Genomic DNA, 16159 nt, shown 5'->3' with positions numbered 1-16159 from the left:
ATGGCAAATGTAGCATAACTAGTTAAAAGCAATACTATAGAAAGCACACACACACATGAAAATAGAGCCTTGATTTACTTTCCACACTGTGTATATAATACTCCTCACGATATCTACAAAACACTAACTAACTCGTTATATAATGACTAGTCTTACTCGGCAGCGCCGGCAATATCCCTTTCTCAACCAGACTCGACAGCCTCTTTTCTCTATTCTGCTGTACTTGCACCTGTACCTGCTGCTGATGATGATCATGTATATTCGGCAACCGCACCCGCTCGTCCTCCTTCCCATCGTCATGCGTGACTCTCCTCAAGAATGTCGGTTGTGCCCAATGCGTCGCGCTGACTTTGGCATTATGTCCTCCAACATTGACAACAGTCGCTGCGACCGTCGTCGGTACAATCCCAGCCGCTGCTGCTGCAGCAGCTTCACGACGTCTGCGTCTGCGGCGCGCACGACGCGCCATTTCCTCGTTGCGGTATTCGCGCAGGTCGTGGCCGTTGGCGGCGTATGCTGGTGCTTGTGCTTGTTGTTGGGGTTGTGGGAGTGTGGAGACGCGTAAGGGGGAGTAGTCTGTGGATGTCGATGAAAGGGTTGAGGTTTGAGATATGCGGCCGGGAGGGAGTTCGATGTGGTTTGGTGGATGTGGTATTGGGTGTTGTTGTTGGATGGTGCGGATGGTTGGTTTTGGTTGTTGTGTGGCGCGGATTAGCAGTTCCTCAGTGTTATTGTTGCGGTAGCTCCATTTGAAGGCGTTGGACGCGTATGTTGTGCCTCCTTGTGGCGGGTGTGAGAGTCGTGTATGGTTGTTTGAAGTTGGTTCAGGTGGTGATGTGACGTGTGGCTGTTTGGCGATCTGCGAATGGCGGAGGTTTACGGATATTTGGGGGGCGTCTGATGCTGGTGCGCCTGCTATGCGTGTTAAACCACCTTGCTGTTGTTGCTGTTGAGATAGTTTTGTTCGTACTTGCTGCTGCTGTTGTATTGTTTGCTGTTGATGTATACCCTGCTGCTGCTGTTGCTGCTGCACAGCCTTTCCAAACTGTGTACTGCCATATTTCTTCACAGCCAGATTCTGAGACGAAGCTTTAGCAACACTTGCATATTGCTTCTTCTCTGGCTGAAGACCCTTTTCTGCACGTGCAGAAAGCTGCTTGTTGGCACCACGATTTATCTTGACGTCAACGATCTCGTGGTGCTGTGGCTGTATCAGTTGTGCGGCAGGAGGTAGGTGTCCTACAGAAGCTTTTGATTTCTGGCGTTTCACGTAAGTGTTTCCGATATGTGGTGGTGTTACTGATGCAAGAGCAGCTGCATGAGCGTCGGTTATAACAGCAGGTTTGGAGTTTGATTGTGCTAGTGGTGGTTTACCGTGTTCGACATTTGAGCGAGCGATGAGGTCTGCGTTCGGAATTGGTGCTAGTGGTGGTGATGGTTCTTCAGCGTCGCGGAGGAAGGGGTGCCGTAAGCATTGTCGTGCTGTAAGTCTAAAAGATAAAAAGTTTAATATTGTTATTTCAAACTGTCTTGAAAAGCAAAAGAAACCGTTTGCCATACATAACGCCAGCATACCTTTCGTCAGGATCATACGACACCATCGCACAAACCATATCCTGACACTCCTTACTAAACCCACTCATCAAATTCATCAACCCATTACTACTATTCCCATCCGCATGCGCTTTAATCCCACTAGCCTGCAACTGTGCCTGTCCCTGTTGCAGTAACGCACTTCCACGTCCACCAGCACCAACCATCCGCCTCAGCAGTTTCTCATTCGGTGTTCCAATTATAGCATGGATTCGTGCAAGCTGATCGACCTCGTTAGCACCGGGAAATAGTGGATTTTTGGTTGTGATTTCGAATAGAACGCAACCTGCGCCCCATATATCCATAGGTGCACCATATCGGCCGTCTGCAATGAGACATTCGGGTGGTCGGTACCACCGTGTGGCAATGTATTCGGTGTATGGTGGGCGAGAGTGGATTCCGCGACAGCTGCCGAAATCGGCTAGTTTGATGATGTGGTCTTTGACCAATATGTTCTAACAAAAAAAATGAGGACAGGCTGCTATAAGTAGGAAGTGATACTTGTACGGTACCTCAGGTTTAATATCACGATGAAAAATCCCTTTGCCATGCATGTACTCTAGCGCTCGACATATCTGCAAAAAGTAGAATTTACAACGTGTCTCTGTGACATCTGCAGCAGCGTTTTCTCGAGTAATCAGTTCGTAGAGATTGCAGTCCATGAGTTCAAATGTTAGTGATAGGACACCTGCTCGTGTATCACTAGAGTGAAAAAAAACTCAGCATGTGTGGGCTCAAGAAATGCCTGGATGGGACTTACAATACAACCTCCTCCAAATCTATTATATGTCGATGCGGATTAAGCCTCCTCAATGCCTGTATCTCTCGCAGACTCTCTACTTCTTCCATACTATTAAATGTGCGTGTCAGATTCAAATACCTATGACCTCAATTACAGGAGACGACACACCTCTGAAAATGCTTCCTAAACCTCTTCATAGCATATATTTTTCCAGACCGTTTATGTTTCACCTTTAGCACTTCAGAAAACGTCCCCTCTCCCAACTTGCTAATGAGTCGAAAATCTAGATGAAAATTCGTGTCAGTTCATCTATCAGCAAACTGTAACACCAACAGAGCACATATATCACCATCAAGACGTGACCCAGTAGTGGATGTATTATTCCCATCTGATCCTGGCCTCGATGTTGCTGAAACCACATTATTATTCGTGTTTGCGTAAACTGGTGCTGCTTCATTTGGTGCAAAGTCTTTGGCACCTGCAGAATGAGTACGTGTCCCGTCTGCAGTATGCATCGCAGACTTTTTTCAACAAGTGTTGGCCACCCTAGGAAAAGGTCACGTCTTCCCCAAAACGAATCGTGACGCGGTTGCTTTTGCTTTTGATTCCTGTGTTTTTTTTACCCTCATCCAATCGAGAATTTGAGGGTGTTTCTGGGGGATGTGGCGATGAGTGATAACGTCATCACAACGTGGGAAAAGCTATGTCATGCGCTAATTCACGCGGTAATATACAAGATCAATCGAACCAAACAAACTTCGATGGCATGTGACGCTCGTTGAATTTAACACACTACGTGCTGCAACGACAACCACACTTAGGACGAGAAGAAGGCAAACCATGAAAACAGGAGTAAATTTGCCAAATCCAGCCTCGAAAATGGTGCAAGTACTCGATTGTGTGCGATAAACGAAACTGCGTCCTTTTAACAGTTCGTCCTCAAAACACGCCGATTCTCGAATAATTGCACACCTCTCGTAGCAGCTTGCACGACAATAAGCAGTACAAATTCAGATAGGAGTTTGAAAGCAACAATTTATACTGACAATTGTTTTAGTTTCAACAATTCCACTCGCTCCAAACGTTTCTGACATTCCAGATTGAACTTAAGACTACGTCTTCACAGGACACAGCAAAACCATACGGAATCCATTGACTATAATTTAACGTTTATTGGCGCGCATCAGAGACATACAAACTTGAACCACTCCAACCTCTTCACATTCTCACTAAACGGCACCCCATTATCATCATACTCAATCTCACTCCACACCCACGGCTGCATCTTTCTCAACGTCCTAAGCGCCTTCCGACACTCCTCCTCCCTGCCTACAATGTAACTGGTAGCCCTCGCAAACCCCAGATAACTGCCACCATGCGTCGGCACCTGATTCACAACCCGCTGATAATACATTGCAGCGTTGGAAGCCAGTACACTTCTCGTCTTTTCCATCTTCTCATTCTCCCCCTCATAAGCCTTCATCCTTCCAAGATGACAGTCAGCAAGCGCCATAGCGATATCTACAATACATGGCTCAAGTGCCAATGCAGCTGTATAAGCTTCCGCAGCTTTGGCCCACAACGTGCGTGTTTCAGCAACACTGGCACCATTCTCACCCATCAGCCACATCAAATCCCCCTTATCAGTCAATGCCTCCACACACTTCTCATCACGTCCAATAACAGCATCTAGATATGCCAATGCTTCCTTCGCTTCCGCTACATTATACGTGATTTTCAGTTTGGCGGTTACGAGTTCAGCCTTCCGTACCCACACTTCCATATCTGACGGACATATCACACTAGCACGATCCAGCAGTCCAAGAGCTTTAAGATATAGTTCTTCGTTAAGCAGTGTCGAGAACGCCAATATCAGTATCTCGGCATGCGTGGTAAGCGTCTGTGACAGCACGCTCTCGGTGACGGATTCTTCGATTACAGCGGTATCGTATACGTTCATATCGGGTTCATCAGTTTCCATATCCTGCTGTGGAGGAGCGTCTTCGACGACGGGAGATATTTCAGAGCGCTCTTTGGCATCGTTTTGAAACTTTTCGTACTGGACGACAAAAACCCAGTCCAGTATCGACGAAGCTTCTTCAAGCATCTCCATAACACCATCAGAGCTACTCTCAGCCTGCGCGAATAGCGTCGTGGCAAGCATATACCCGACATCGGCATTCCTGGCATCAGTAGCTAGTATAAATCTAAATCCAGATGCAGAGTCATGTAATAACACAGTCCTTTCTTGCGGTGATGGAGCTGGATCCTTCATTTCAGCTAGAACCTAGTGCAAATTAGAAATTTTCAGTGTCTACAACAAGAAAGTTAATAGGTGATTATGGGACGCCATACCATCCGTAATCTCGAAACATTAAACACAACATCCAAATCATTTGGCTTCTGTTTAAGCGCCATATTGTATAGATCCAGAGCCTTCAGGTAAAAGCGAAGGGCCTTTTCTCCACCTTTGTATCGTTCGCCTACATATTGCTTGAATGTCAAAACAATAAGTTTGATATTTGTCAAAAAAGGAGCTACTTTACCCTTTTCTTCAGTATCACTTGCGAGCTCTACTAAATCATCGTATTCAAGTTCGCTTGGAGTAGCTTCCTTGCGCTTTTTAGGAGCCATTGGTGAAGCTTTGTCTACTTTTGTCAATTGGAGTGTGATTTTTTTCGCAAGTCAAAGAATGCGATAATGAAAAATTGGAAACTTGAGTGCAACGGGACACCATTCTAGCTCAAATAAGAACGTTACAGGCGATTATATCGTGCAAATCGCGTGCCAAACAATCGTCAGCAAAAAAAAAGCAGACATGGAAAGTGAATCCATGAAAGGTAAGATTCAGCTCTATATCTCATCAGGAATTTAAAATAAACTCAGCAACTCCATCCCTGCCACCACACCATTCAAACACCCTCCTCAACTCCTCACCGGATACTTCACTCAACCCAACAAACAGGCACTTGACACAAGTCTCATACAACGTATCATCCTCACAAACCCCACAATTAACCACCTTCAACGCATCCCTTGCAGCATGAAGCGCCACCCTTCCATCCCTCCTCAAAAACCTATAATTCAAATGCTCAATACACGCCTTCCGTAACCCATCACACAAGAAGCGATCTGCTGATCTTAATAATCCAATAACTGTATCCAGATCCGGGATACTAGAATATGTGTCTTCGTCTTCGTGTACAACCCATCCAAGCAGATTCTTCATATCCTGCAACGACATTTGATGTACAGCGACTTGCGTCGCACCACCGTCCTTGTATCGTGTGTCGGAGAGCATTGTGGACATTACGGGGGATACGGAGCATGCACGAGAGCGGGATATGATGAGGCCTTTGTGTGGTGTGTCGTCTAACGAGGAGGTTATGAGTGTTAACAAATGCACAAAAAATGACACTTTGTAGTATTGGATGGCACTTCATTTTACCAGGCACAACAAGCACAACTTCGTCACCCTTCAGCTCAATCCCATCCAAATCTCGAACCACAAGTCCCTCCCCATTCTCAACGACACAACACAACAGCTCATGACCCTTCCTACAAGCTTCTAGCAAAGAATCATCAGCAGTCCAGCTCTGCAAATGCGTTATAGCCACCCACTCAATAGCCAGCGCAGCATACAACCGTCTCGTATCGTCCGTTTCAGAGAGCAGTATATCAATGCACATATAAAACGGACCACCTGGTTTAAGTAATCCAAGTTCATTGTATCGACACGGTGGAGTCATGAGTATTGATGTGACGGATACTTCTTGTGCTCGTTTTAAGGCGTCTATATCCGTTTCTTCCCGTGATGTTTCGTTATCATTCACCTCAGCATCAGTAGCAGCGACATCAATCCTCCCCTCCATCTTATAAAACCCAAACGCCCTCACCAATGAACTTGCAGTCCCACTAGCCTCCCAGTACAGCACACTAATCAATGCAGACAAGTCTCTCGAGTCACCAGCATATATAGTAGGCACCAGATCAAACTCTACATTCTGCGTCCCATGAATTCGATAATGCCGTATAAAAGGCATCATTATTTTGCATGCTCCGAATGTCTTGACTAGTTCGTGATATGCGTCTTCACTTAATAGGAGGATTCGCAGCACACGGAAACATGAGAATGAGACATCGATATCACCGGGGTTAGATGGATTCGATAGTGCGATCTGTGCTAACAGTGGGATGCATGTTTGTGTATCGAGAATGTATGATTGTGACGAGTGCATTTTGGATGCTACAACGAGTGCTTGGGCAGCTGATACACTTATTGATGTGGGGAGCAACTTGTTTACGATTTGCGGCGTGTCGAGCGATAAGTCGAGATGGTAGTTCATGTTGGTGTGTATGGACCATAGTCTGAATACGGATGCGACGATACCGATGTTGGTACTATTTATAGGAAAAAGACGGGCGAGACAAGAGTCTTTGGCAGATCCGATAACTAAGTCCAGAGATAGTTTCAAGAGTGATGTTAAAGCGCCATTCAAACTAGCTGGCCTAATACTAGTACTGCCTAACAGCACATCACATAATCCATTCACAAGAGTCACAACCATGTCCACAAACGTCCCTTCTCTAACCAGATTCCGCAGATTCGCTTCCTTAGCCAGTAATGTATGACATTCAACAAATAAATTAATCCTCTCTGCATTCCCTCCATTCAGTAAAACAGGACACCATCTAACATCTCCTAAATCCCTCGCACACATCCCGCCAAGCATTTGTCGACACGACGATGCCGAAATCCCATCTCTCAGTAACTAATAAAGCGAGTTGAGCCATAAAACGATTATGAAATGATTGCACGTACTCTTCATAAACATACCTCAACAGCAACCTTCATCGCTCTGACATGCATCTTCTCACTCACATTCCAAAACGCCATGCACTGAGCAATACCAGCACATGCAGCACCTGCGACATCCTCCCACGGCAGGATCCTAAACATTCGTCTCCCACTCTGTATCGACAAGACACACGCCAACAATTTCATGACTTTATCCGTACACCCAACATAAACTTCAACTTGTCTCATCGTATTAAAGAGACGTGTAAGTGCTTCAACAATGCCGAGATTCAATACAAGTTCGATATGAGGTATGGTTGGCTGCAGTGTGTTGACAAGTATCGTGAGTATAATGTTTAGCAGATCAGGATGGAGAAGCATTTTAACAAGCTCCAAATCCATTTTGGCGTCAGTATTGCTCCAATTAGCGATCCCATCAGCACACAACACAACCAAATCCGTAACGACACATGGAATCACCTCAACATTCCTGGCCTTTTCCAAATCAGAGAGCACAATCACATTAACACACCTAGCTATACATGCTAACTCTTCAACCACATACGGCCGTGTTACTGCGACGACATTATTGTTCTGTACAGCCATAGGCTGCAATACAACATCCGGTATCCTACACGCGAGTCTAACCACCCGGCCATAGTACCCAACAGCACCACACACATCATCTAGCCTTCCAACCATCCGCGCCTTCAATATTCCTGATTTATCACAAGCTATAGCCAGCGCACGTACACAGTACCACATATACGTGGTACCCAGGTCGGAGGTTTGGTTTGATTTATAGATACGTGTGAGCGAGTCCACCACACTAACATATATCCCATACGAGGCATCGATGGTAGACTTATGACACCGGTACGTAACTTCATCCAACAATCTAGCCGCACGTACATTCAACTCGTTGACTTCATGTGTGTCAAGCACGTGTGTTAGGGCATGCAACACAGCACCAGCTGGGAAGGCAGATGATGCAGCCAGCCTGCTGAGCAAATCAAGTCCGATTGTGGTACAAGGCGGGTGTGATAGCATGGAAGTCGCGAGTTCCGTGACTCCATGCTGGACAGCCTCGTCAATCCTTCGTTGTGTGGTGCAGACGTCTAGCACGATGTTCGCGATGGGTAATTTAATTCGTTCGTCCGGTAAAATCCATAGTGGTTGTATTCGAGTAAGTAGAGCTTGGGTGTCTAGATCCTGAGTGGTTTTGACGAGGGTGTGGATTGTGGTGAGTGTTGAAAGGTTAGATTCTATGTTCGTGGTGTCTATGCTGTTTAGTAGTTGTATTATGGCTGCTGGATCTTCGTGTTTTCGTTTCATGGTGTTGAAGTGCTAAATGCCGAATGATGTTAGTTTTCTTGCAGCTGTGAAGTAAGAAAAGTAATGAATAGAGCGCAATTGTCGATACACATATGATACTGACGAGGATATTCGGTAGATCAAGTTCAAAGTCTTATTTTGTGGGGTAGCTTTCTTACCTTTTCTCGTCAAAATGATCAATCCTAGTTTTTCTTTAGATCGCTGCCTTCAACAAGACGAAAACACTTGCTTCAACTGGTCGAGCCTATACATTACGTTCTACAGTCTCTCCTTCTTCCTGAACCGTTATAGATCAGCAAAAAAGAAGATTCTAACAAGAAAAAACAGCCATCGTTGGACTAGCTCCTGTCATATATTCTTCTTATTTACACTCTAAACAAACTTATACAACGTGTTTGTGCAAAACTATCTAACTGTCTCATCACTGCACCACTTTTTTTACGACACAGTGAGCAAAGCTGGAAACGCCTTGTCTTTACTCAAAACTATCGTCGATTGCTCATGCGACAAGTATCCTTTTATATAGCCCTAGCAAACAAAAGTCATTGAATACGAAAACATATAGTGCTCACAAACACAACAACCACATACCTTGTCAATCATATTCGCCAACAAACATTCAACTTCATCCAGTGACGAGTCCTCTCCCACAAATTTGAGCGCATCTTTGAATGCACTAAGTGGTAGCCTTGTTGTTTGGCCTTTGATCATCCACCTGCAATAATAAATCAGTATCAGCTGTGTTCTTTTTTGCGCTTTAACCAAACTAGCAAACCCATCGCGTATACTTACACCTTCTTAAACAGCACCCTCAAAGACACAATCCGCAACCTCTCAATAGCATAAAAAGTCCCATGATCAATCAAATCCTTTTGTTTTTCGAGTAGAGCATCATCAAACATGCGTACATTGCCGAGTTTTATGGCGGTAACGAAGGGAGAGTAGAGGTCAGCAATGGATTGGCATTTGGAGAGGAGATTTGGTGGAGGTAGATAGCCTTGTAGCATTCGTGCCGGTATGTAATAATTTAGAATCAGTCTGTGAGGGTGGAAAAAAAAGATTCGTTGAAACGATATTATTTAGAAAGGTCGGTCATCTATCTGATATCATACGCACAAACCTTCGATTGTTCATCCATTTAGCTCTCCTATCACCTTTTCCTGGACAGTGCTGTAATGCATATTCCAATTCTTCTGTTGCCTAGTTGATATTTGGAGGCATTAATAACCCAGCCTGTAATTTTTTTCGTCTCAAATAACTAATATGTTCCTCCATCCCAACTTCATCTTCACGCATACCTTCTTATACTGCTCATTATAAAAAGCCAGCACGCCAACATAATATTTGAATGTAACTTTATGAGATATCGGAAAGACATCTAGCGGCTGCAGATCGTTTGACTGGATGGATCTCAGAGTATTTGAGCACAAATGTAGGGATTTCAGTCTGAAAAAGACTCGGAACATGAGACAGGCTGTGTAGTATGTTCCCCAGCGCCGTGATATGTGTGGAAGTGCTCTGTGTAAGTGAGAATTGATGGATGAGAGGAAGCCACAAAAACGATAACGTGGACTTGATGAATACCTATCAGACAAGCAGACACTGAACGCACTACGTAGAGCAGACACAGCACCTTCACTCTTTGTTGCCTTTTCACCTCGTTTCAGTAGTTCTGTATCGGCCTATATATAAAAAGAGGAATGGTGGTTAGAGACATACCAATGACAAATATTCTTCTGGTTTTGTTGGCCTCCTCCCGAGAACACAAACCTCTTTCCACATACCTTTGCAGTCAACCTGACCAGATCCAAGTCCACAGCATACAAAGCAGGCAATGCCCACTTTTGGATTGAATTACTTGGATACATGGCATGTAGCGCATCACAGAGCGCCAATTGATCGACAGCCAATTCAATAGCGTGAGAAGGAGCATTAGGAGAGGCAGACGGTAGAGCAGCAATGACTTTGAAATGGTGGGATACGAGTGGTAGCCATGGTTCTTCTATTCCCATGTCGTTTAGGTACCTGAATATGTTTGACTGTATGAGGTGTTAGAGATGTTTTGAACGTGTGAATGTTGTGATAGTGAGCGCAATAAGGATGATGTATCTGATATTCAGCACGTACGATGCGAGACAGTTCAGACTTTACGGCAGTTGTATGATCGTCCTGTAGGGCGAAACAGGCACGTAGTTTGATTCCATCTTGGGCTTTTAGTGCTTCGAGAAGAGCAGTACAGTAATTGTCGACCTTGAATGTAGCTGCAGAGCTGTTATTCTGCTTGTTCTTTGGAGGCATCTATTGAATAATGTTATTAGAATTAAACTGCTCTCGCTGAGTCTAGCTGCGAAGTGTGATGTTTTCCAAAAACAAAAATCAAAAACAGTAGAGGACGATGGCATCAGCAGCACCAACAACAAACACAGTAGTGCCTCAATTATTGCCTCTAGGTATTTAATCACGTACTTGCATTATCCCTTACAGTCTATTCTACGTTGAACTAACTTTACTATTATAATAGAGCTTATTGACAAGTGCATCGGGTCCAGAATATGGGTCATCATGAAGGGAGACAAGGAATTCGCCGGCTTACTTACCGGTTTCGATGATTATGTTAACATGGTCCTACAGGATGTCACTGAAATGTACGTCCAGTGACAACATTTGAACATCTTTAAACATTCCTGCCTGCAGAGAGCATCACCCTCCAACATCAACCAGGGAAGCAATCGCCCAATGGCAACTGAACTTCAATTTCGATTCTTCACAGTGAGCTCACATCACAAGGCCGTAAAGTGACCAAGCTAAAGGAGATCTTACTGAATGGAAACAATATTTGCATGCTACTACCTGGGGTCACGTAAGAGAACATACAAGGCATTCCGCCTAAACAAGAAATGATTTTCTGACACCTATTCCTCTGCAAATAGGCCTCCATTATAGTGTTTGATATCATAGCAAGATGTAAACGAGTCATGAAGCTAGTTCTGTACATACATATTATGACTATTCAGACTGGATTTGTCATGTAGTAGACGCGTAGAAGGCTGTAAAGGAGCTACATGTTGGATCTTGCTATTCATGAGTGTGATACGCAACCGCAAGTTTGCTTGTACCGGCACTTTGTTATTCATTCGAACAACGTGTACTAGTTTAGTAGTACTCCTAAGAGCGTAAACGGATAGCGTGCAAGCAAGCATTCGCTCAATGCTCCTAGCTGCTCATGAGACCCATCAGCTTTCTCGCCTTCTCTGATTCTCTCCACGCACAAAATACACATACAGACCTTGGACGGTCAAGATTCGTAGGAAGTCTGGCGAGAGGAGGTCCACCTTCGGATTGCTATCCAGGTATGCATCCAAATTTCTTTCAACTCCCAGGCCTCGCAGGTTTGTCACAAGCCATTACCAACTGTTCTAGAGTATTGATCGCGTTGCAGCATTAAGTACGATAGGATCTCCTCAAGCCTGGATGTACTCACAATCATTTCTAATTTGAAGAGTGTTTTTGCTTGCTCTAGCCCAACTATGGACTCATCAAGGCGTGGTTTTCAATGACATCAAATCACCACGCCGTTACCAACAACGTGCTATTGTTTCAAGAACTCAGAGTAAGATCAGGAGGGTTACGACGTCTTGCTCTAATGATTGATGAGGATGTGCCCTCCCAAGGGTGAATCAAATATGCTACGGTTTGGTCAATCAGCTAAAACATTTGGGTACGCTTGAATGGGACCTTACAAGAAGACGACTCGTTTGCATTATCGAGGGCTAAGGTTTTCGACGAGTACGGTTCGGCGACGAGAGACCCGTTTACGGTCTTGTGTAAAGACGGAATTGTGTAAACATTATATAGAGCGGTAATAACAGTTGTTTCTCCTCTATTAGGATAGAAGGATTCTGGCAATGTGGCATTTTAAGAACTGAAGTTGAGGTCAATTGTTCCAGCTTGTGTTGAAGAACACTATGGAGAGGGTTATGTCTTGGTTCACTGATTGATGAGCATGTGCCCTTTCAAGGGGTGAATCAAACAGGCTACGGTCTGCTGAATCAATTAAAACATTTGGGTTCGCTTGAATGGAACCACTGAAGAAGACGACTCGTTGCGCCTCGTTAAAGGCTACGGTTTTCGACGAGTATGGGCAACGGCTCAGCAAACGAGAAAACCCCATTCTGCAATGTATTTTCATTTGGAAGCCCTGATTGCAAAACGTGTAGAGTCGACTAATACCGGGGACTGCCTGAAGTTCGAGCATATTGGGTGCTCAACAACAAGATGAGCGAAGTTAAGAAGGTCCAATGAAGGAGAGGGGTTTGAAACAGTGAGCTTTCATCGAATTCAATGTGCAAATGGATTGCAGGGAAGTTTCGGTCTCACCTAGTCGTGACGCGGTGGTTAAATGTCCAGTCAGAGCAAAAACACTTCATTTCCATACTTGAACGTAAATAGACTTACATTTGTACATCGTTTCATGTAAATCCGATAGAATTTCACGTCCAAAACTTCGCTTTGATCCGAACATATTCACATCAGCTGCTCATTTGATTTCTTACTCAAATCGACCGCACACAACAAGAAACCTTGAAAGAACTGTGAAAGAGGAGGACCTTAGGATCAAGTGCTTTGCCTGATCCTCTACACTACTTATTATCTATACCCATTCCTAAAAGCGGGACTACTTTAGCAGCTTTTAATATCACCTAACCTTCCCTATTATATAATGGCTGCCTTATCTCCAATGTCTGAGAGAGAAGCTGCTGCTACATTCAAACTCTTGTAAGTACTCGTTTATCTCCTTCTCTGCCCTTTTGTTTATCAATCTATCTCAAGTTGTCTGACTCTTCTTCATCAACACATATTTTTATCATCAGACTCATCGGTGACTCTGGAACAGGCAAATCATCCTTGTTGCTCAGGTTTACAGACGATACATGGTTGCAGCCTGATGAAGTATCTGCTACGATCGGTAAATAGCTGGCTTTGTTTTCTGGGAAGCTAGGTGTTATCTTACAATCGTGTCATTTGCAGGTGTTGATTTCAAAGTCAAGATGATGGAAGTTGATGGCAAGAGATATAAGCTTACGATATGGGTATGTTGCTGATATCTTAGACTATGAAAGCCCAAAGCTTGATATTAAAACTTTTGGTCTATAGGATACCGCTGGACAAGAACGCTTTCGAACCTTGACTTCCAGCTATTATCGAGGTGCTCAAGGTGTCATACTAGGTACCCATACACACGCATTCATTGCATCACTTCATTTTACCTAAACAACTCATACGCTTAGTATACGACGTATCAAACCGCTCCACATTCGACCACCTCCAACTCTGGTTTACCGAGCTGGACACATACTCATCATCACGAGATGTAGTGAAAATGATTGTGGGAAACAAGTCAGATAAGGATACCGCTGGTTCGCGTGAAGTGTCACGGAAGGAAGGGGAAGCTTTCGCGAAAAGGATGGGGACACTGTTTGTGGAGAGTTCGGCAAAGACGAAGACTGGTGTGCGAGAGGCTTTTGTTGATGTTGTTCGATCGGTATGTATATGGTGCTATGAAAGATGAGGCTGAGACTAAGACTTTTGTTTTGAGTAGATTATAGAAACCCCAGCACTATGGCAGAAACAAGGCCAAACAGGTTCACGCGTGAACCTTGCTGAACAGCCAGCGGAGAATTCATACTGTAGCTGTTAGAAGCTAATTGTGCATTTATTAGTTACTTACCCTATTCATTTGTTTTTTCTCCTTATACACCCGTAAACTTGTATTTCTTTGACTTTCAACATAAACACGCTTTGTGCATCGTTATCATCACTGGTTGTTGTTGGGAGAGTAGGCAGTGTACATATGAAACAGAACCAGAATGTCGCTCTAGTGGGATCTAAAGTCGTCCTTGTTCCTTACAGGTAATGTAATCCATGACATCAACGACAAAAATTGATGGCTCTGACTTTTACCCCATCATCATCAAGGGAAGAACATGTCTCGACATACCACGAATGGATGAAGGACGAGGAATTACAGCGATTGACTGGCTCTGAACCTCTTACGCTCGACGCTGAATATGAAATGTGTCGGAATTGGAGAGACGATCAAGACAGTGAGATTCTGTGTTTGTCAGTGGTTTAACGAGGGATTGGGACTGATACGACGTTTTAGAATGTACATTTATTATTCTGGATCCGAGTGCTGAGAGGTATCGTGTGGGAGGGCTTGCGGAAAAGTTTGGAGGTTAGTGTTGACCTAGGAAGACCAGCTGTGTTTTTTTGTTGTTAACGAGCTGGCATTAGGAATGGTTGGAGATGTGAATCTGTTCTTGTATACTTCGGACGATAGAGAGTGGGCTGAAGTGGAGCTTATGATTGCTGGTAAACTGTCAAAGAATAATTCAAGGCCAGTGTCCTGCTTTTTTGCTCTCGCCAACATATTTCTATATAGAACCAGACGCACGCCACAAAGGCTTCGGCCGTGAAGCCGTCCTGATCATGATGCAATACGGCATCCAATCGCTAAGAATAACTCGCTTCGAATGCAAAATTGGAGACACCAACATTTTCTCATTGAAACTATTCGAGTCTATCGGATTTAAAGAGACTACCAGGTCTGCTGTGTTTCAGGAGGTGACGTTAGAGTATGTTGTTGCTGGTGGTGAGAACCGATGGCCCAGTTTTGAAAGTGTTGAGGTTGGTAGTTGATGACCTGGCAGTTGTTGGTTGGAAGGGAGGCATCTAGGAATAGAACTGTCTCTCTTGTGCTTTGCTCGACATCTCCTTGCAAACGATTCGCTATTGAATCGAAAGGGATTGCATTTAGGAAAACCGAGTCGGCAAAACGAGAATTGGAGTATCCAGCTCGTCATGTTAATGTACATTTGCATGCTTTGAAACTAGAGATAGAAATAGAGTGTCCTCGTGATGTAAATCTGGCTATTTTCGTTTTGCGTCTTGTCTCCTTTCCACTTTAGGGACGTCATTTTATAGATCCGAGTCTTTGTGCTGGCTTACATCACTCGCAATTTTTTCAAACTCAATTTCAATTTCAACCACCGACATCCGTAATAATAGTAAACAAGTACATAATGTCTTCCTCAAACAACAAGATGAACGCTTCTAAGCTAGTTTCGTTGGTTGCTGTCTCGGCTATAGCAGCTATGCTCCCTCACGCTCAAGCTGCTGCTTTAACTGCAAACAGCGTGGGATGCGTAACGACTTATGATACTACTACAGACTACTTTCCTCAAAAAATGACTGGTATGTACTAGTATTTGCTGTAACTATGCTGTTTTGCTTTTTGGCAAGTTGGGGAGCTTTCGTCTATGGCATCAACTTTTTTTGCTGGATTTTGGGTGCAACATGTTGTCATTGATGCATCAAGCAACAAGAGAGGGAGGGAAGGATCTGAATCGATCTGAATGTGGAAAACGTGCCATAAACAATGCTGTCCTTCGGGTCGATTTGTTATTTGGATGAACTTGAAACTACTAGCCAGAAAAAAGCCGACTTTTACAACATAATGAGCTCACACACATTTTTCCTCTTCACATAGCTGGCCCATCAGATTCATTCACCGTATCATACACCCTAAACACCAAAACCGTATACAACAAGTACTCAAACCAGACACTCATCCTGTACCAATGTGGTACACCTGCACCAGCCACCGTTGCATCTGCAAAGACCCTGGTCCT

General features: G+C 44.2%; 6 protein-coding genes across 6 annotated transcripts; 2 read left to right on the top strand and 4 right to left on the bottom strand.

The window, feature by feature from the left end:
• Positions 1–127: 127 nt before the first annotated feature.
• Positions 128–2850, bottom strand: SmJEL517_g02571 (uncharacterized protein; the record flags this gene model as incomplete). Its single annotated transcript, XM_031168499.1, has 6 exons — positions 128–1490; positions 1576–2048; positions 2106–2295; positions 2354–2443; positions 2504–2618; positions 2685–2850. The coding sequence occupies 6 exons, from the start codon at positions 2848–2850 to the stop codon at positions 128–130; spliced, it is 2397 nt and encodes a 798-aa protein (XP_031025472.1).
• Positions 2851–3518: 668 nt separating this feature from the next.
• Positions 3519–4969, bottom strand: SmJEL517_g02570 (uncharacterized protein; the record flags this gene model as incomplete). The annotated part of the gene is made up of 3 exons (XM_031168498.1): positions 3519–4622; positions 4691–4818; positions 4882–4969. The coding sequence occupies 3 exons, from the start codon at positions 4967–4969 to the stop codon at positions 3519–3521; spliced, it is 1320 nt and encodes a 439-aa protein (XP_031025473.1).
• A 229-nt stretch (positions 4970–5198) lies between these two features.
• SmJEL517_g02569 (uncharacterized protein) lies at positions 5199–8468 on the bottom strand (the record flags this gene model as incomplete). Its single annotated transcript, XM_031168497.1, has 3 exons — positions 5199–5707; positions 5784–7107; positions 7173–8468. 3 exons carry the CDS (start codon positions 8466–8468, stop codon positions 5199–5201), a joined length of 3129 nt encoding a protein of 1042 aa, XP_031025543.1.
• A 438-nt stretch (positions 8469–8906) lies between these two features.
• Positions 8907–10766, bottom strand: SmJEL517_g02568 (uncharacterized protein; the record flags this gene model as incomplete). Its single annotated transcript, XM_031168496.1, has 8 exons — positions 8907–8996; positions 9060–9183; positions 9261–9506; positions 9589–9668; positions 9767–9986; positions 10053–10150; positions 10253–10507; positions 10596–10766. The coding sequence occupies 8 exons, from the start codon at positions 10764–10766 to the stop codon at positions 8907–8909; spliced, it is 1284 nt and encodes a 427-aa protein (XP_031025542.1).
• Positions 10767–10863: 97 nt separating this feature from the next.
• SmJEL517_g02567 (uncharacterized protein) lies at positions 10864–11411 on the top strand (the record flags this gene model as incomplete). The annotated part of the gene is made up of 4 exons (XM_031168495.1): positions 10864–10918; positions 10990–11113; positions 11239–11328; positions 11399–11411. The coding sequence occupies 4 exons, from the start codon at positions 10864–10866 to the stop codon at positions 11409–11411; spliced, it is 282 nt and encodes a 93-aa protein (XP_031025539.1).
• A 1777-nt stretch (positions 11412–13188) lies between these two features.
• Positions 13189–15167, top strand: SmJEL517_g02566 (uncharacterized protein; the record flags this gene model as incomplete). The annotated part of the gene is made up of 10 exons (XM_031168494.1): positions 13189–13244; positions 13340–13434; positions 13497–13558; positions 13623–13695; positions 13757–14010; positions 14329–14378; positions 14445–14572; positions 14632–14703; positions 14763–14840; positions 14911–15167. The coding sequence occupies 10 exons, from the start codon at positions 13189–13191 to the stop codon at positions 15165–15167; spliced, it is 1125 nt and encodes a 374-aa protein (XP_031025538.1).
• Between the last annotated feature and the right edge of the window lie 992 nt (positions 15168–16159).

The sequence above is a fragment of the Synchytrium microbalum genome (genome assembly GCF_006535985.1).
Source record: "Synchytrium microbalum strain JEL517 chromosome Unknown SmJEL517_scf0011, whole genome shotgun sequence".
In the NCBI taxonomy this organism is placed as follows: domain Eukaryota; kingdom Fungi; phylum Chytridiomycota; class Chytridiomycetes; order Synchytriales; family Synchytriaceae; genus Synchytrium; species Synchytrium microbalum.
Note: the sequence above shows the minus strand (reverse complement) of the source record. Positions and strands in the feature narration are given on the sequence as shown.